This window comes from Stigmatopora nigra, chromosome 5, assembly GCF_051989575.1.
Source record: "Stigmatopora nigra isolate UIUO_SnigA chromosome 5, RoL_Snig_1.1, whole genome shotgun sequence".
In the NCBI taxonomy this organism is placed as follows: domain Eukaryota; kingdom Metazoa; phylum Chordata; class Actinopteri; order Syngnathiformes; family Syngnathidae; genus Stigmatopora; species Stigmatopora nigra.
In genome coordinates, this window is record NC_135512.1 from 13,826,215 (window position 1) to 13,848,047 (window position 21,833).

Consider the following 21,833-nt stretch of genomic DNA (forward strand, 5'->3'; position numbering starts at 1 on the left):
GAGAAAACCCACACTGGCACGAGGGGAAAATGCAAACTCCACATAGGAGGGCCACGTTTTTTTTTTAGGTTTTAATATTATGGCTGATGCGACGGCCCAACGTTTGAGTGTTTAGCGCGTTGGCCTCCCAGTGGGGGACCTGGGTTTGAATCCAGGTTGGTATATAGCTGTGTGGCATTTGCATGCTCTCGCCAGGCCTATGTGGGTGTTCCCTGGGTACTCTGGTTTCCTCCCACATTTCGAAGACATGCGTGGTAGGCTGATTGGACACTTCAAATTGCCCCTAGTTATGAGTGAGACGGTGAATGGTTGTTTGTCTCCTTGTGCTCTGCGATTGGCTGGCCACCAATTCAGGCTTCGGGTCCAAAGTCAGCTGGGATGGGCTCCAGCACCCCCACGACCCTAGTGAGGATAAAGATGAGATGACAGATGTTCACGTAAAAAATAAAGAGCATTTTTAATCACATGACATGGAGCAAAATAATGCGAATGCAAAGACGTAAATGATGGTAAGTGGATACAATCGGTCATGAATTTGTCACTTCAGTCTGTCAATTGTTTTTCCCGTAGGGATTTTTATGTCCACCAGGTGTCAGTATAAACAACGCAGTGTCAACACAGTCTAAGCAGTGTCACTGTCGAAACGATGATGCCTCATAAACCTATCACTAGTCTTCAGTGCCAACTTTTTAATAGCTGTCCACTGATACTCTGTATATGGATTTTAATGGTTCATCCGAGAAAAACATGTTTGGGCGAGAACGGAAAACGTCATTTTGTGACGCACTTTGATGATGTGTCATTTCTCTAAATTGTCATTCAGAGCAATACATCATTAATCCATGAGTTGAGCACGTGGGGAGGGGCTTACTCGCGTCAATATTCTCAAATTCAACGAAATATGCCTGGAGGTGTTCAAACTGTTATTTTTGTTAATTGAAGTTCCTATTTAAATGTCAAGCCCTCCAAATAGTCCACAGAGTCCGGTCAGAGAAATATGTCAGGAGAAACGGCAAGGATTTGGTGTTCAGGAGTTTCTCGACGGCTCGAGATACGAGGGAGAGTTTGTGGATGGCCTTAAACAGGGTGAGGGAAAGTATACCTGGAAAAATGGGGAGGTAAGACTTTTTTCTCTGTCCACTCACCCATAGCGTACATAAAACTGAAACTTGATAGAAATGTAGCTGTATTATTAGTGACCCCTTTTAGCCTACCGTGTATCCAAACTACGGCTTGCTGTCGATTTTTTTCAGACTAGCACCAAATCTACATTCTGTTGCATTTCTTTAAAAAAAAAAAAAAGTGCTTCCCGTCAAAACCTAATACTCATTGTGAACTGCTTTACGGTCGCGGAGGGTGCTGGAGCCTCAATCGGTGGCCAGGCAATCACAGGGCAATAGGAGACGGAGAACCATGCACACTCACACTCATACCTTGGGCCAATTAAGGGTCTTCAGCCAGCCTACTATGCATGTCTTGGCACCGTGGGAGGAAACTGGAGTACCCGGAGAAAACCCACACAAGGGGATAACATTCCAATCTCCAAACAGGAAGGTCTGACCCTGGGATTGAACCCTCTCAGAACTGTTAGACAGGTGGGCTAACGCCTCCCGTCCGGCGTGCCAATGAGTCAATAATTAAAAATATATACATTTTAAAAACCTAAACTTTGGTTTTTTTTTCTCATTCTGATTCTGTTTTACAAACAAAAGTTGGAAGGAGTCAAGTTGGGCCCTGCATTCTTATTTATTTAAACAAAACAGTCCTCGGAGAAAAGGTTTAGACCAGGGCTGGGCAAACTTTTCGGCCCGGGGGCCACGTTGACTTAAAAAAATTGACTGATGGTCCGGGTCAGCACAAGATACGATACATATATAAAACTGCATTCGTTAACGGTACATATGAAACAAACAGAAAAAAAGGACTACATGCTCATCACTCATCATTAAAGTAAAAAGTATTAAGTACAAAGTAAAGTAAAAAGGAATGTATTAAGAAATATTAAAATGTAATTAAAAAAAAAATAGAGGGGCTGTAAAACACAAAAAAAAAACAAATAAGAGTAGACAGCTACTGCCACTGGCTTCCGTGTGACAGCGCCATCGTGGGAAAAATAAAAAATAAAAACAAAAACATTATTTGGACAACGTGGGCGGGCCGGATTAATAGGCCTCACGGGCCGGCTGTGGCCCGTGGGCCGTAGTTTGGCAATGTCTGGTTTAGACAATACTGTGCCTAACCTTTCACGCATGTATGTAGTAAAAAAAGATGCGTACCAATGGAAACGTTTTCGAAACTGATGGGTACGCATCTTTTTGGGTCACCCTGTATTATGAAAATGTAAATTAGAATTTTTTTCTCCATTTTTTTTCATAAGCGTGATCAGAAATCAACACCTAACTGTCCACTATAGTGACTTTCCTCAAATTGTTAAAAACAAAACGATAAACAACTGCAATATATGAAGAAATCCCTTAGTAAGACTAGTAATTTGTCTGTTGTTTAGTTCTACGAAGGCTCTTTTTACAAAGACTACAGACATGGTGATGGAATGTACTATTGGCCATCAGACAATAAATTCTATGGGAAATTCTACCTCAACTGGAGAGAAGGATATGGTAAACACATTTTCCCTGATGGAGCATTATTTAAGGTAACATTCATTAAAAAAAATACACTCACTCGTTGTCTGTAGCACTTTATCTTCATGAGGTCGCTGGCCTATCTGAGCCTCGCTGGTGCCTATAGGCATTAAGCAGGATAATGAAAGTCCATTGCACCACTAAATAATGATTTTGCTTTTCAGGGTCTGTACCATGCCGACCAGAGGTTTGGTCCCGGTGTGTTTAGTGTGCCATATGGATGTCAAGATGTGGGTATTTGGCATGGAAAGCATCTGATTCAACTGTGCAATACTGTGGAAGGTAGCTTCCGCCTAAACGAGTTTACTGACTATTCTGTCGACTTGGAGCAAACTACCATTTTAAATTTGGGAGAGGTGAGTAATTTAAGTGCTTAAAACCAGTTTTACACTGGTCCTGGTATCCATTCTTATTTAATAGTATTACAGTTCATACAGCCTCAATCTTGTAATATATGGAATCACCTTAGCATCAAGACTTATTGTAAATGTCCACTCTTTATTTCTTACCAGACTCCACAAAGAGTTCTCTCCGAGGGAAACACCCAGACAGATTCAGGGGTTAAGTATTTTGAGAATTACAAACATAATTTTACTTTAACCCAAACAAATTAACTCATTGGTTCTTATTGCGAGCTTGTGGTTATTCACTGACCTACTGTATTTTCTCTCATATAAGCCGCCTCCGCATATATGCTGCACTATCAAAATTGCCTTAAAACCATTGAATTTTACAATTTCTCGCATATAAGCCGCTCCTTGATTTACAATTTTCACCTCCATAGTCATGGTTTTAATAGGGAGTACAAATGTGTTACTTTGAAGGGAAAATCTTAAGAAAAATCCTTGCACGTGGTATTTCTGAGATATTGTATGAATCAAAGGCACATTATTAGGGTCAATATATAGAAGGTAGTAATTTATCCAGTAATGGTTGTTTTGTTACTGCAAAACAGAAAATAACCAACAAATAGTAAATGTTACTTTGCCAACATCCACTGTTCATTTTATAGCAATATAGAATAAATAATCAATAAATAGAAATAGATATAGTGATCAACATAATAAAAAGGCTAGCTATCCTCGTGACTACCAGGGAATAAAATGTTATCCAATCACATTTATTTTGAAATTCCCCAATCTAGGTGAAGAAATTTGAATATTGCAGAAAAAAAATTGGTATCTTTGGAAAGAAAGCTCTGAATATCTTCTATAGAGCTCAAAAGTTAGTGATTAGATGCACTGGGCTGGAGATAAATTTAGTTTTTCAAATATTCTCTACAGAGGACAAATTTGGACAACTGTCTCATTAGTTGTAGTCTCATTAGTCAAAGGCAGCTTTGCTAAAGCTTGAGAAGGGCAGAAATAAAAATATTTTAATGTTTGTCCTTCTGCAGGTACAAGCATGTGTGAATCCCTCTTTTGACAGCATTTTTTTTCTAAGGGGTGGTGGGGTACCGTCAGCGCATTACTTTTGCAAATTGTGTACACAAACTTTTCCAATAAGTTAGAAACAAAAGTCTTTATTCATGGTGGCTGAGAAGTGTCAGCCAAAATACCCAGTCTAAAGGCTTTGCAAAAAAAGCCATGACTGCATATTGGTCAAAGCACGGATGCATTTTGATCCAATACAAATACTTACGCCACGCAATCCAATTGCCACAGGTTTTTTTTAAATTTTGATATACGTTACATTTATTTGAGTTTTTGTGAAAATTCTGTAACAAATTAAAAAACGTGTGGCTAATAATACTGCCCCCCCCTAGTTCAAATGGATTGGAAATCTTTGCTGTGAATGCCAGCCGATGAGTTAATCAAGAGACTGGTGGAAACAACACTTTATTGCCGTGTGTCAGGAAGCACACAAACCATACATTTCTGTAATTTCACCTACAACACTTGTCCTCCTGTCGCTTACTTTATAGTTTAGTTATCAGTTCAATTTGTGAAGAAAGATCACAGAAGCCAAAATGCCATGTTTGCTTTTGCACAGTATTTATTAAAGTTTACATTCTTGTTTAGGTAGACCGAGATGATCGATTGCAGCTCTATGACGACATTTCTAGACTTCCCTCTGGGATTGAGAATTATTCTACTGATATTGATCAACTACTGTTGCTCCCACATGTTAGAAGAGAATTCGACGAGCATTTTTTTGGCCAGATGTGGGAACCTGATTCCCACCCAGACGAAGATCCACCTTCTGTTCAGCGCTTATCAGCTAAGATGTTGGCTCATATTCACAGACACAGGTTACAAACAACAAAAGTGGTACCAAATATGTACAAATCGAAAAGTGTGGTTGAAAACCACCCTCAAATTTCTGGTATTATATTTTGGTTTCTTTTTGTTTTTCAGACAACAGGCTGAAATATTGGACTGGCCTGTTGCCAACGTACTTTCTTGTAAAAGAGACTTTTTTGGGCCAAAAGGACCATTGGAAGTCGCATCTGAGCTTCTAATCCATCAAGCTTCCATAGGAGAGCGACAGAGTGTTTTACAGATTCTCCTAGAAGGCTGTGTCCACCCTGACGTGGCAGACTCTCAAGGGCACACTGCACTTATTGCTGCCACGGTAAAGCATGTTCTCGTGTCATTATGATACATGTTATCATTTTATGCTGTTAGATTTATTGAATTTGTCACTTAAAAGCTGTTTTATTTTCAATTGTGTCAACATTCTGTCCTGATTTACTGTATTTTTTTGGTTGTTTTTCAGATCAACTGCCACAATGATGTGATTAACCTGTTACTAGATATGGGAGCTTATATTGACAGGCTGAATTCTGAGGGCATGTCTTGTTTGTCAGTGTGTCATGTCCTTTACTATCCAATCCAATGTTTGTGCGCATTTTCTGGACCTCCAGAAGATACAGAGGTAAGATATGGTCATGTTCATAGGGGCTACCATAGTTCCAGCATCCCAAAACTTGGATAATTTAATATATTTACACATCACTATTTTTTTAAACACATGGGCTTTTTATTTTTGTAAATCATTGTTGATCTAATTGTTAAAAATTGCTTATCACATTAATTTAAAAACATTTGGTTTTTCGAGATTTGCTAGAAAATAATTGAGAGAACAGACTCGTTTTTGGGGTATAGAAACAAAATCAATATATAATTGATTTTATAGCCATTGAGTGTTACATTACAAAGCCTATAGAAAAGTTTTATGAAATATGCTACCATTACCAAAATGAAGTGTCATATATCAATATTTATTTTTCCTTTTTAATGAGTTCCTTTAATTCCAGCTCCTAGTGCTTTTTATGTTCTTCTTGCTGATTGTGCACCTCAAGCTAAATTAAATGCTGAGGCTACTGTGACTGGCTTAGCGACAACGTAGCTGTACTCAAATGCCCAATTTGTGCGTAAATTTTACACATTACATGTTTAATCATTACTCCACAGGATATCGTTGAAGAGCTCCCTAAAACTGAGTTCACTCTTACAAATGACTCTAATGAAGGCAACCAGGACAACACGCTATTTTTGAAGGATTCGAATCAGGTGATAATTGACCTGTAAATACTAGCCATTGTGCAGTAAAATGAATAGAAGTGGAAACAATTAGGATCTTATTGTCCCTGATTGAATACATTTTTACTCCGTGCTTTTTATTTTTTTAAGCTGTACTCAAATTGCCTATACAATGGTACTTCTATATACTAACTTAATTCGTTCCGAGACTGAGCTCGTATGTCGATCTTCCCGTAACTCAAACGAACGTTTCCCATTGAAATTAACTAAAACTAAATTTGTTCAACCCTCTGAAAAAACTTTAAAAATGCAACAGCTCAGCCTACCCGCGTTATAATTGTGGGTAATGAAGTTTTATTCTGAGAAATGGTGCCATTGGCTATTGATGTTGTGTGCACGAGTATACTTCATTACCCAGAAAGCCCTCATGCGCGTTGTGTGTTTTCTGGTCCATATGTGGGAGAAACTCGTGAAGAAACTGCCCAGTGCTCGTAGATATCTGTTATACACAAAAGAGATGCGGCAAAGAAGACAGTGCGCTACAATGATAAACAGCCTCTCTTGTCATGGCCCCCTGGCTTTCTCGCATCTCAATTTTTTTCCCATCTCTAGAGCTAATTATTTGCTCGAAATGTTCCTCGTACCTAGATTTAATTATTTGCTAAAAAAAATTCTCGTATATCAAGCATCTCATTGGTAGAGCTGCTCGTATGTAGAGGTACCACTGTAACTTCTTTAAAGACACGTAAAATTTGTGTGTACAATTTACACTAAAGGTGCTCAATACGTCGAACGCGAGCTACCAGTCATTTGCTAAGGTACTATAGGTAGATTGCATGATAGTACGATTTGATCCAGTAAAAAATACAATAACGTTCTATCGGAGACTTGAGCTGGGATACACCCCAATCGCGAGTCCAAGCATGATTACTATGTGCCTACACTACTTTAGGTCCTTACTGGCATCAGGTATATATTACATCAGCATACCTAAATTCTGAGCTTTGTCATTGGCCTGGAAAAAAGGGTAAATCACCCAAACTTGGCTCCTTAAAAAGTAGATCTTTTGGCAAAAAAGGTTGAGCACCCTTGTTTTACAAATTACATGTTTAATCATTACTCCACAGGAAATCGTTGAAGAGCTCCCTGAAGACGAGTTCACTCTTACAAATGATTCCAACGGAGAGAACCAGGAGACCGGGCAATTTTTGAAAGGAACGTATCAGGTGATAATTGACCTGTAAATAATAGCCAATGGGGAATACAATGAATAACAAAGTGTAGAATGGGCGATCTAGTGGAGTGAGCCGTTAGCGTGCCGGCCTCACAGCTCTGGGGTCTTAGCTTCAAATGGAGGTCACGTCCCACCTATGTGGAATTTACATGTTCTGCCTGGGCCTGCGTGGGTTTCCTCTGGGTACTCCAGTTTCTTCCCAGATTCCAAAAACATGCATGCTAGCCTGATTGGACACTCAAAATTGCCCCGAGGCATGGTTGTGAGGGTGCATGGTTGTCCATCTCTTTGTGTCTTGCGATTGCCTGGCCGCCGATTCACGGTGTCCCCCGTCTCTGGGATAGGCTCCAGCATCCCCCGTGACCCTAGTGAGGATAAAGCGGTTCCCAAAATGAAATGAGACTAAGTGTAGAAGTGCACACAATTAGGCTCTTATTGTCCCTGATTGCATAGATTATTGCTCACCAAACTCTTTCTCGTGTTTGCAGCTGGACAATGAATTTATCCGGCGGGAACAATACTTTTCTTCTTCTTGCTCCATGTACAGCTACAACATAGAAGTCTCAGAAAATCTCCTGCAAGTCGCAGCTGAAGCTCTGAGTCACACTGGGTTTCCTCAGTATTCTGAGACTGAGGAGACGGTTCGCAAAATAGCGGCAAAAAAATTCTTGTAAGTCTGTTGGAAATCTCTTCCCATTTTCTTTTCCCCTCCTTTGTACTTTGGCTGTTTTTACTTTCGCCATTAGGCACCGTTTTCGTTTGTCCACACTGAATCTGTTATTGGATCGGGGAGCTAACCCTAATATTTCCAAAGTCCCCTTACCTGTCCTCTTTCTGGCCATTATGGCGAGAGATCCTGAAACGGTCAGGAGACTTTTACTGAGTGGAGCTCACACTGATATTGCTCTCTCACTTAAGGTAGCATTTCTTTTACTTTTAATGATGTGGGTTTTTTTTATATCTGTTATTTTTAAAAACAACTAAAAATCCTCAGATAATTTAACACCAATTCTTTTATTGTAGAGGAAAGGCCATTATCCTCTGCATGTGGCTGCAACACTGCCAGGCCCGGAAAGTCCAAAAATCATAGAAATGCTGCTGCATGCTTTGTCTGACCCAGATGCACGAGCATCTGACCAGAATGAGATCTATGAACTAGACAAGGTGGCGTATATGATCTGGTTTGGTCAAAGTTAAATTGCTACAAAAACGTATCATTTATGATTGTTTTGCAGGTTTCCATAACAATCAGAAAATCATGCAGGATACCTTGGGAGCCAAATCCCCTAGAAGGAGGCCGAACTGCTCTGCATATAGTCTGCCAAAGAGAAACTGATCACTTGGTGAGAAATTACAGTAGAGCAATGCCACAATGAGCATTGCTAAATATAGTGGGGATTTTTGACAGAAAAAGAGAAAATTGTGGAATGTATTCGTGGGAGGAAAACCAAGATAATCAGGGTTTATGCTTCAAATAAAACACTACAATCTACATTAGACATTTGATTCCCTAAAGTGAAATGTTTACCAAGCTGTGAACACACCATGCCATTGGACAGCAAGTCCATACTGATTCTTTTGTTTCTGTAGGATAATCACAAATGATCAGCAAATAATCTTTGAATACTAATTTAAGGACAAAGTGGAAAATTCTTGTGGTACTCACTCTGTCTTTGAAATAGTTGTTCATAACTTGATCAAGTTGATGTTTTTTAATTACGTGATGTCACCATATCACAGGAGCGTATCACTACCAAAAATATTATTGATGATACTAAGTATTGCAAACACCAATATAAAAATCCCGATCTGATCTGTAAAATAAGTTACTAATCAAGCCTTTCAGATTTCATTATTATGAGTAGCAGATAATCTGAAAAGTGAAGGCTTAATTTTGAAGAATTTCCATGCGCAAATATCTTCCAATTTTTGAATGACCTGTAAGTGAACAGCAAAAAAATGTATTTTGTGCTTGTTTTAATACAGAACGCATGCAAAGCAGTCTCGCTCTTGCTCTCTCACAGAGCCAGAACAGATCTCCTGTGGAGTGGACATTCACCACTTTCCTTGGCTATATCAAGTGGCAATGAAATGGTAAATATCTTCACATGCATTATTTAAAAGGGTCCATATGTACTTATTTACTTACGAATGGCTCTAGGTACGAAATTTTTATATGCAAATGAGTGACTCGAGATGCAAAAAAAGATCCAAGTTACGAATTCCACCCAAAAGTACCGTATTATCACGACTATAAGGCGCACTTAAAAGTCTTAAATTTTCTCCAAAATAAACATGGCACCTTATAATCCAGTGCACTTCATATATGGACTAATACTAAAATTGTTATCACGATAAAATAAAATAAAATAGTCGATAGGGTACACCATCCTCTACAGCTCTCACAACTATGGGAAGCAGCCCCCGACATTACTATTTTCCCCTCATAAAAAGTACTGCGCAGCAACTGCTGGGATAAATAGTTATTTTGTCAATACACCCAGTATTACGGTAAGCACACTAATTTGGTGCTCGCCGTCATTCCGGCTGGATTCACAAAAGAACTCCTGCCGCTAGATGTTGGCGTCAACAGTGCATTCAAAGCTAGACTCCGAACTAGATATATCTATATTATATACAGATATATACATTATAGCACATTAATTCTAAGTTCGTCGTCATTCCCAGTGGAAATTTCAACTCTGATCCGAGCTTTCAGGAAGGCAGAAATTACTAACTCGATTAATGACGACTGATGAGATGCCCACCTGTTCAACATGAGTTATTATGCTATTGCTGTGTCAAGAAAATACTAGTAATCTAAACTGTTGTTTATTAATGTTGGGAGTGAATGGAGTTGTCAGAAAGCTGATTTGTAATCTATTAATAAAGTTAGGCTGACTGTTTTGTTGATAGTCCCTTTAGCGCAGCACCATCTAGTGGTAATGCAGAGCAGTACGCCTTAAAGTGGTGCGTCCTTTGTGTGTGTCAAATACAGAAATAGCACTCATTACTGACGCTGCGCCTTTAAATGCAATGCGCCATATAGTCGTGAAAATACAGTAAATGCATTTCCTTCTGTTACAGTGGTACCTCGACATACGATCACCCTGACATACAAGAATTTCAAGATACGAGTAAAATTTCGAGCAAATAATAATCTCTAGATACGAGAAAAATTACGATTTAAATAGTAATTATCAATAACCTTCCGGGTGACCAAAAGACCGGCGACCAAACGACCTGGTACTGCAACCAGTTAGTTAACAGCCAGTGTGTTCCAGTTCCCACCCATAGAAAAAGACATTGCCGATTGCACATATTTGAGCTTCGCAAATTTTGAGAGGAAAAGAGTGTAGCTGCTTGGCATTTGTCTTCAGCAGTATATAGAGTGCTTTAAATCATTGGGGGCAAATGCCTGGTTGACGTCCCAGTCAATGATTCGATTACACGCCAACTAAACGCCATGTTTCTGCATGCTTTCTTGTTTTCTTTTGTTTCTCTGTGTAGGCAGTGAAGGAGCTGTTACAAGGAGGTGCTGATCCCAACATTCCATTAGGTCCCGGAGTTGGAAATGCTCTTTGTGCTCTCAGTAACTTCAGCTACAACTTGGATGACAAAAGAGAAACACTGGTATAGTTAACCACACACCATTTCCCTAAAAGTAGGCCATCGATCATGCCCATTTTATGGGGAAATTGCAAGAAGTTCTTATACTTTTCCACAATATAAAAAAAATCAGTCAAAAAGACCACATTGTTTCATTAAACACCATTTTGTCTCACTGTATTTTTTTTCCATTTTTTTTTTGTATAATCTGTGACATAGTTGGATATGTTAGAAAAGGCTGGTGCTGACATGTTAATGCCAGTTCAAATTGGTGATACCAAGGGAACTGCAGTTGACTATGCACACTTCTCTTTCAACCAAGTAAGACACTTGCATGCATAAATAACATTTATTAAAATGTGGTTAAATTCTGTGATTTAATATAAACTTTTTTATTTTAGACCAGTGGTCTGTTTTACAAGGAAAAAAATAATACACAAATCCCTCTGTAATTCACTCGTCTTTTAAATAAATAAATAAAAACATATCGTATTTTCTCACATATAAGCCGTATTTGTAAAAAAATGATGACTGAATCAAGGATAGGGGAGCTCGGTGGTCCGAGCGGATAGCACATTGGCCCCACAGCTCTGAGATCCCGGGTTCAAATCCAGGCCACGTCCACCTAGGAGTTTGCATGTTTGCCAGCGTGTGTTTCCTCTGGGTATTCTGGTTTTCTCCCTCAATCCAAAAACATGCATGGTAGGCTGATTGGACACTAAATTGCCCCTAGATATTGGTGTGAGTGTGCATGGTTTTCCGTCTCCTTATGCCCTGCGATTGGCTGGCCTTGAGTCAGCTGAGATAGGCTTCAGCACCCCCCACAACCCTAATGAGGACAAAGCGGTTCAGAAAATGAGATGAGATGCATCAAGGGTACAGTTTACATGCACAAGACTTACAACGTTGCTATACGTTTTTTGCTTTCGGCAAATTAACATTTACTACTTGGTGGTTATTTTCTGTTTTGCAGCAAGAAAGCAACCGTTACTGGATGAATTACTAACTCCATTATGATTTTGACCCAAATCATAATGTGCATGTGATTCATACTGTATCAGCAATACCATGTGCAATGATTTTTCTAATGATTTCCCCTTCAAAGTACCACATTTGCACTCCCTAATAAAGCCATGAATATGAATTCAATGAATTTAAGGCAATTTTAAGGATGTGGCTTATGCGAGAAAATACGGTACCTTTCTCTTATAGTCTGCCTGTGTTTCACACTGTGAGAAAACAATTTATATATCAAACATTGTACAATTGTCTAAACATTTGCCACACATCTAATTTAAAAGCATGGAATTGACAAATGATCCCATGCATTTACAGTTTATTTATATCTATTTTTGTTTAACTTTTTGTATGACAACTATCCAGTATCTAATTAGTGTTTGAATTACTGCCATCTAGGACTCTCATATCGCCAAAACGCCATTTCATAGGCTCAACATGGAGGAGAGAGAAACATTCAAAGCACGTCGTAACCTGCTTAGTTTAATGGGAGATCTCCTTAGATGCAAGGCCGTTGAGAAAGAGATTGAGATCAAAAAACTTGTCCAAAATAGTAAGTACATATCATTTTCATAAATGTGTCGACTCCTCCCTTTGACTAGCGACTTTGCTCATAGGTGAAGAAGCTACTTCCAGTGACGACAAACCTCCTATCACATGGTAAGTCATAATTGTCCCATTCATTAAACAGGGAATGTATCTCTAACTGACTCTTTTCCTTCTCAGGATACCATTTAGATTCTGTTACCATTGTGGGCGCTCAGCGTCTGTGACACTAAATGCGTGCACTCGCTGTCACAGAGTTCTCTTCTGCTCAACAAATTGTAAATTAAAATCATGGAATAAGGGACACAAGGAAGAGTGTATCCAAGCAGTGGCTGAACAAATCAGGCAGGAGGAGAAGAGAAAGACCTGCCGCTCTAAACTAGACAAAGAATGGCCGCCAGGCTTTATACGACATGCAGGGCTTTTTAATATGGCTCGCCGAACTTGTCCAACTAAAAAGAAAAAATCAAAATAACTAAAATCGTTTCATCTTGTGAATCCAATGCTGCATATTCCTAATAAATAGTACATACACATTTGATGGACTTTGGACGGAATGCAGTGTACAAGTCTGACAAAATGCAGTCATTTATTATGCTGTGTTCACACCAAACTATCTGTCACGCAAAATCGCATTGCTAGCACTATGCATCGTCCTCAAAAGGAATTTTGTGTTCACACAGACCTTACGTCGCCAAAAGTTGAAGTCGGTGCAACCCAAACAATATTTGCCCATCAATAAAAAGAATCATAATAAGCGGCCTGGTGGTTGAGTGGTTAGCGCATCGGCCTCACAGTGGAGTCTTGGGTCCATCTGCGTGGAGTTGGCATGTTCTCTCTGGGCCTGTGTGGGTTTTCTCCAGGTACTCCAGTTTGCTCGGACATTTCAAAGACATGCACGGTAGGCTGATTGGACACTATAAAAGTCTAAAATTTGAGTCTGAATGGTTGTTTTTCTCCCTGTGATTGGCTGGTCACCATTTTAGGGTGTCCTCCACCTCTGGCCTGAAGTCAGCTGGGATAGGCTCCAGCACCCCTGCCGTCCTAGTGAGCATAAAGCAGTTCAGTGAAATGAGAGTAAATGAGATGAGAAATCAATACAATATCCACTTCCTGAATGCTGACAGAGTTGCGCCGGTGCCTTGATTGTTACATCATACAGATGAGTCACGAATGGGACAAACTCCAACCAGGAAACGAGAGAAGAAGCAAGTGCAAGGTGTTGTCAGTCATGTAAGTTGTGGCAATGGACTTGGAGGAGCAAGAAAATGAATTGCTTGCACTGCTCAGTATCTTTGGGCCGGAGGAATTCATTCGGCACGAATCGAAGTCAGCAGGAGAGCTAAGAGTTTCAGTACTACTGCCCTCGGGATACAAGGTGGCACTCAAGGAAGGTAAACACATTGTTTTGGTCCTTGTCACTTTCTTATACAATCAAGATTGTAGTTTTAAATATAGTTTTCCAAAATAAAATGTACGAGGTTCCTAACTTTTGATTTTTAGCTTCAGGTAGTACATGTAAAGTTGTATTTTATATATAAAGCGGCTAGGTGATTGAGTGGTGAGTGCGTCAGCCTCACAGTGGGCGGTCCCGGGTTCAAATCCAGGTAGGTCCAGCTGTGTGGTTTGCATATTTTACCCGGGCCTTATTGAATAAGGGTAGTCAACTGTTGAAAAACATCGCCATCGTGCGTCCAAGCATGATTACCACATGCCTTAGTGGAGGTTTCCCTCTATTGATCAACAAAATAATGACCTGCATGCAGCTAAGTGTGTTTTTAACAAACTCTTCAAAATCTTTCCGACGTTTGCACACACCAATATATACTTTTATAGTATTGATTATTCAATCAAATGCCACCTGATGGTGTAGTGCAGGGATAGGGAACCTATGGCTCGGGAGCTATATGGGGCTCTTTTACTGGGTGTATACGGCTCTACGCGAACCTGTGTGGTTAAAATATGGGAATCGCTGGTGAGAGACCCAAGTCCCGAACGCACCAATGGGAGCATCACGCCGGCACTGTGGTGCCGAAACTATCTCTAGTAAGAAAAAATATGATTTAATGAAAAACAAATATTATTTAATGAAGAAAAATATGATTTAATGAAGCAAAATATGATTTAATGAAGAAAAATTATGATTTAATGAAGACAAATTTTGGTTTTTAAAAATAATAATAATCGGACATAGGCCCTGTCGCCATCATTTGTTGTTGAGTTATTATTATTTTTAAATAAAAAAATCTTCATTAAATCATAATTTTCTTCGTAAGACACTTCCGCATGAATACGTACTCTCATTGATTAGTAACAGTGAAATAATGTTCTCAAAAGTATTCAGGCTTTGTTTTACTTTCAAAGTGATGAAACAAATAATAAATGCTCACATTTTCATGTATTTTTACTTTTAAATTCTGAGTATCATACGTGGGAAATTGTAAAATTCAAGAATTTGAAGGCAATTTTAATGGTGCGGCCTATACACAGGGCGTCTTATATGCAAGAAAATCCCGTAATAAGAATTGTTCTTTCAAAGGTGACACATTAAGGCAGTACGAAATATCATTTCTTCCAACACTGCATCTGACATTTGAACTCCCCAAGAACTATCCCTCATCCTCTCCACCTGACTTCACACTCTGTTGCAGCTGGCTGACTCAAAAGCAGGTAATCTGTCCCAAACGTGAACATTTATAAGCATTTTTTTGAACATGTATTTAACACATTTTATCCCCAGCTTGCAGATCTTGGAACTCATCTCATTAATCTCTACGATGCTACCAGAGGTGATGTTGTGCTCTTTTCTTGGGTGCAATTTCTAAGGGAAGATACTATCAGATTCCTGAACATCAGTTCACTGTTAGAACTGTCAAATGACCCCCACACCTCATCCAATAGCCAAGGAACAGTGGATGTGGCCCCTTCAGAGCAGGAAAACAGTCATACCACTCTATCATCCAAATCATCATCTCTCCCTCCCTCTTCTGTCCTTCTCAGTGATGACAAAAACAAAACACAAGACAGTTTAAATGAACACAATCCTTTCTCTGGCCTCTCATTGACCCCAACACAAATTCTCCTCTCTCAGATATTAATCCATGAGGCAGCACAGACACAGAAAGTTTTTCAAAGCACAGTTTATGACTGCGCTGTGTGTTTCATAAGTTACCTGGGTTCAGAATGTATCAAAATACAGGAATGTGGTCATGTCTTCTGTCGGGCCTGTCTTGCCGAGTACTGCAAGGTCCAGATAACAGAGGGAAACGTTCATGGTGTCACCTGTGCTCAGGAAGGCTGTACAGCTTTACCTTCACAAGCACAAGTATGATTAGGGTACAAATGGGGTTTGAAGTGGGTTAAGTATCGCTATCATTGATTTTATTTTGCTTTGATTTGGAAGGTGCAGACCCTAGTAGGAGATGAACTGTTTGAACGCTATGATCGTCTTCTTTTCCAATCCACCTTGGACGATATGTCAGGTAACATACATGATGTGGGCATTGAGATGAATGTTCATTCGAATTACCGTATTTTATTGCATATAAGTCGCATCATTAAAATTGCCTTAAAATCATTTAATTTTACAGATTTCTCGCGTATAAAGACGCCTACTGATTAACAATTTTCACCTCCATATTCATGGTTTAATATGAAGTATAAATGTGTTACTATGAAGGGAAAATTTTAAGAAAAATCACCGCACATGGCATTTCTGAGATACTGTATGAATCAAAAGCACATGATTAGGGTCAATATCTTAAGAAAGTTAAGATGTTTGTCTTTGTGAATACAAAATATCAAATTACTCAATTTGAAAGAAGAAATAAGTCTATCTTGATGAGAACCTGATGCTCAATGACAAAAAAATTACAATTTTCTTGCCAGAAGGTTAAGATTTTGTGGAGGCCATATTGGTTCTAATTTCAAAATAGCTTGATATTTTTTCGATGGTTCAAATTACTGCGATGGTTGTCACTTTCGAACGAGAAAAAAAAGATGTATTTTTATTTCTTTGAATTTCATCAGCCGCATTGTCTTCCGTTATGGCGTTTCGTCTTTGTCGGCTTGCAGTTTCGTGCATGTCAAGTTTAATTTATGCGCATATAAGCCGTACCCAGTCATATTTTTTTTGCGATAAATACAGCTTGTATGTGGGAAAATATGTTCATTTGTATTATTAATTCATATTTGCATACCTTTGCAAACTTGGGCCTCCATAAAATTTTCACATTTGTTTTCCTAAATAATCACTAAATTCATAATTCAAATTATAATTATATTTAACTTATATTTATATATATTTTTTTTAATATGGAAGAGTACATGCCAAATATGTTGTGTCCTGCAGGTGATGATTTTTAGGAAATATAGAAATTACAAGCTGTAGATTAAATAAAAGTATTTAAAAAAGCCATTATGATTTATTTGTTGATTGTATTGATTCCAAGTCTTGTGTTTTTAGTTAGTAGTACTTCAGCTTTATAGGTGTCATGTGATTCTTCTTTCAGATGTGATATACTGTCCTCGCATCTCCTGTGCATCTCCAGTAATTAAAGAGGACAGCAACTTGGCCCTTTGCACCATTTGTCAATTTGCCTTCTGCATTTCCTGCAAAAAGACTTATCACAGAACCAATGACTGCAAAGTGCTGAAAAATAACCTGGAAAAAGATTCAGATCAAGGCTCGATAGATCTGCCCCGATCACTTGGTATGTTAATGGGTTTGCAGTTAGTTACTATATACAAGGGTTTTGTCAGTATTTATAATCTAATTACATAAAATATGTGGTATTTTAATATATAATATTCTGCTATAAAAAATGTTTTTAAGAAGACAGGCAACAATCTTTTTCATTAGCAATTTATGATTTTTTGGCATCTAATTTTTCACCCATGATATTTATCGCCCCTGCTTCATACCTGTGTGGGTTTAAGTCCCCCTTTGCCAATGTTTGCTGACTGCATTTTGAGAACAATCGATCTAGAGACAATTGCATTTAAAGAGTTATAATAATGTTTCTAAAATGCCCCCAAAAAATAGAAAAATGTCGTCAAACTGAGCGAACGCACGATGAGAATTAATTGGCATACTGAGACTCAGGATCGGTTCTCACAACAGCGTGGCTTCATTCTAAGACAGCAACAACCTCTGATATCTGACTCTGTTTTTAAATAATTTCCCATCAAGCAAAAGTGGGCATTAATTTGAATATTAGCGGCTGTGTTTCGTTTTAAAAGAAATTTCCATATAAGGTTTTTTTCTATGGCTAGTTAGTCTTTTAATTAACTTGATTCATCACTTAGGCCCTGACAATAGTGGCAGGTTCCTTTCGGCTAGAGTTGAAATCTATTCTGCCTTCCTGGACAACCAGGGCTTACCAGAGAAAGAATTATGAGTCCCAAGATAAGTGTAGCAAGTGTAGGACAAATGAGTATCTATGTGAATACCTACGAGTCATGGGTGATAATACAAACAGAATACAGTCATACCTCTACTTACAAATAAAAGGGACGAAATTTTCAGGTTACGTTTTTTTTTTTTATGTAAATGACTCAACGCTACAAAATCCCCCCAAAAGTAAATGCGTTTCATTATCCGTTATTTTATTTTGAAAATATTGTCTCGGATGCATTGATTTTCACTTTAGAACATTGCTACCTTCTACTGAGCTCTCATTTTATCTCATATAATGACAATAAAAGCATCCAATGTAATTCAATTGGCTGTCTCTCAGCAACCACTATCCATGTTTCAAGATTCTGTCTTGCATACTTGTCCACTTGTCTATAGGCTCCCCTCATTAATGGTTGCAATTCCCCCTTATTCAGCAATTAAAAACCGTACAAATGCAATGCAGCACATATTTTCACGCACACAGTCTAAAATGTACTAAAAAGTGGTCGGCTTTCAGCCCTGGTAGAACGGCTCTTGCCGCTATCTGGCAAACAAACATAGGTATTATGTCTCCCATTATAACGGGCGCGGATGGAACTATTTCAGCGGCGCAGGGCACATTTCCCTATGCTTTATTTTATTTTAAAACCTTAATAAATAATTTACTTATGATTTTTTTCTCATTTTTGTGTTTTCTCATTCAAAATTGGGACACTTTGACCAATTTTAAAGGGTTTAGTTGGTAGTTGTGTGAGAACCGTGGAACGAATTAGAGAATTTACATATAAAGTACACTTCTACTTACAAAATTTTCAAGTTACGAAAAAAGTACCAGAACCAATTAATTTCGTAAGTTGTATGACTATACATGATGAGTGTAATTAATGTCAAAAGGCTTACAGGCTGGTGAGGATATATTTTGAGTACATGACACCGACTAGTATAGCTCAGACTCTTCACAGATTTTGTGTGTTTTAGAGGGTATGAAGGCTCTATGGGATGACTATGTAAAGGGCAGTAAACAGAGACGGCGCCTACTACAGAGCAGGTATGGTAATAAGTTTCCCACCATTGAAGACTACCTCAATGAGGACTGGATGACGCTCAATACTAAACACTGTCCACACTGCTTCACCAGGATAGAGGTATGTTAACATTTTAACCCATAAAGAAACAAGTTAAAATTATTCAAATCTATTTTTATGGCAATTTTTCCACTGTTATGTGTTCCAGAAAAATGGCGGGTGCAATACTGTCAGATGTACTCAGTGTAGTCTAGGTTTCTACTGGTTATCCTGACCATAGTTCCAGACAAGACATCTCAACGCTTTCAGTACAGAGCATGTTATTCTTATTAGCACTATTAGTGCTATTATCCTATTAGTACTTTTAGGAGGACACTCATTTGTTCAACATTTGCTCAAACCTGATAATAGATTTAAACTGTTTCGATGCATGTGTATTTTCATAATTTTGTTTTAATGTATGTAATCTAAATCAATTAACTTAAATAACTTCAAGAGCAAATCAAGTAGTAAAACAAAATAGTAGTTTATGCTGTCCGGAGACATCTTCACCGGCGTTACAGTAATCCCTCGAATATCGCGGCTTCTCCATAGCTCAGATTTTTTTCTGAGGATTCTTTTTTTTTTTATTTAAATTTTTTTATTAAATTCATAAAAGTGTGAAAATCCACGCTGAAAATCACAAGCTGAAGACACTCCCCTGTCCTCCGCTTAATACTAGGATTGAGCACTGAAGTAAGTAAGTAAGTAAATATATATATATATATATATATATATATATATATATATATATATATATATATATATATATATATATATATATATATATATATATATATATATATATATATATATATATATATATATATATATATATATATATATATATATATATATATATATATATATATATATATATATATATATATATATATATATATATATATATATATATATATATATATATATATATATATATATATATATATATATATATATATATATATATATATATATATATATATATATATATATATATATATATATATATATATATATATATATATATATATATATATATATATATATATATATATATATATATATATATATATATATATATATATATATATATATATATATATATATATATATATATATATATATATATATATATATATATATATATATATATATATATATATATATATATATATATATATATATATATATATATATATATATATATATATATATATATATATATATATATATATATATATATATATATATATATATATATATATATATATATATATATATATATATATATATATATATATATATATATATATATATATATATATATATATATATATATATATATATATATATATATATATATATATATATATATATATATATATATATATATATATATATATATATATATATATATATATATATATATATATATATATATATATATATATATATATATATATATATATATATATATATATATATATATATATATATATATATATATATATATATATATATATATATATATATATATATATATATATATATATATATATATATATATATATATATATATATATATATATATATATATATATATATATATATATATATATATATATATATATATATATATATATATATATATATATATATATATATATATATATATATATATATATATATATATATATATATATATATATATATATATATATATATATATATATATATATATATATATATATATATATATATATATATATATATATATATATATATATATATATATATATATATATATATATATATATATATATATATATATATATATATATATATATATATATATATATATATATATATATATATATATATATATATATATATATATATATATATATATATATATATATATATATATATATATATATATATATATATATATATATATATATATATATATATATATATATATATATATATATATATATATATATATATATATATATATATATATATATATATATATATATATATATATATATATATATATATATATATATATATATATATATATATATATATATATATATATATATATATATATATATATATATATATATATATATATATATATATATATATATATATATATATATATATATATATATATATATATATATATATATATATATATATATATATATATATATATATATATATATATATATATATATATATATATATATATATATATATATATATATATATATATATATATATATATATATATATATATATATATATATATATATATATATATATATATATATATATATATATATATATATATATATATATATATATATATATATATATATATATATATATATATATATATATATATATATATATATATATATATATATATATATATATATATATATATATATATATATATATATATATATATATATATATATATATATATATATATATATATATATATATATATATATATATATATATATATATATATATATATATATATATATATATATATATATATATATATATATATATATATATATATATATATATATATATATATATATATATATATATATATATATATATATATATATATATATATATATATATATATATATATATATATATATATATATATATATATATATATATATATATATATATATATATATATATATATATATATATATATCTTTTTTATTTATTTATTTATTTATTTATTTTTAGATAGGGATGATCCTACTTCGCAGTTTTTCATCTATCGAGGCCATGTCTGGT

The 21,833-nt window shown here is 34.9% G+C and overlaps 2 protein-coding genes across 2 annotated transcripts; both read left to right on the forward strand.

The window, feature by feature from the left end:
* Window positions 1-608: 608 nt before the first annotated feature.
* LOC144197247 (ankyrin repeat and MYND domain-containing protein 1-like) lies at window positions 609-13,340 on the forward strand. Its single transcript, XM_077717923.1, is given in 19 exon segments — window positions 609-1,118; window positions 2,507-2,653; window positions 2,807-2,998; window positions 3,155-3,202; window positions 4,664-4,893; window positions 5,000-5,216; window positions 5,361-5,519; window positions 6,059-6,157; window positions 7,255-7,353; window positions 7,850-8,031; window positions 8,108-8,279; window positions 8,385-8,571; window positions 8,574-8,704; window positions 9,348-9,455; window positions 10,872-10,994; window positions 11,190-11,291; window positions 12,387-12,540; window positions 12,605-12,647; window positions 12,714-13,340. Coding segments are annotated over 19 exon segments (2,853 nt in total). The 5' UTR covers window positions 609-953; the 3' UTR covers window positions 13,009-13,340.
* Window positions 13,341-13,666: 326 nt separating this feature from the next.
* LOC144196837 (E3 ubiquitin-protein ligase RNF14-like) lies at window positions 13,667-19,341 on the forward strand. Its single transcript, XM_077717328.1, has 7 exons — window positions 13,667-13,927; window positions 15,073-15,203; window positions 15,274-15,858; window positions 15,937-16,015; window positions 17,045-17,245; window positions 18,910-19,076; window positions 19,165-19,341. Exons 1-7 carry the CDS (start codon window positions 13,780-13,782, stop codon window positions 19,228-19,230), a joined length of 1,377 nt encoding a protein of 458 aa, XP_077573454.1. The 5' UTR covers window positions 13,667-13,779; the 3' UTR covers window positions 19,231-19,341.
* The last annotated feature ends 2,492 nt before the right edge of the window (window positions 19,342-21,833 follow it).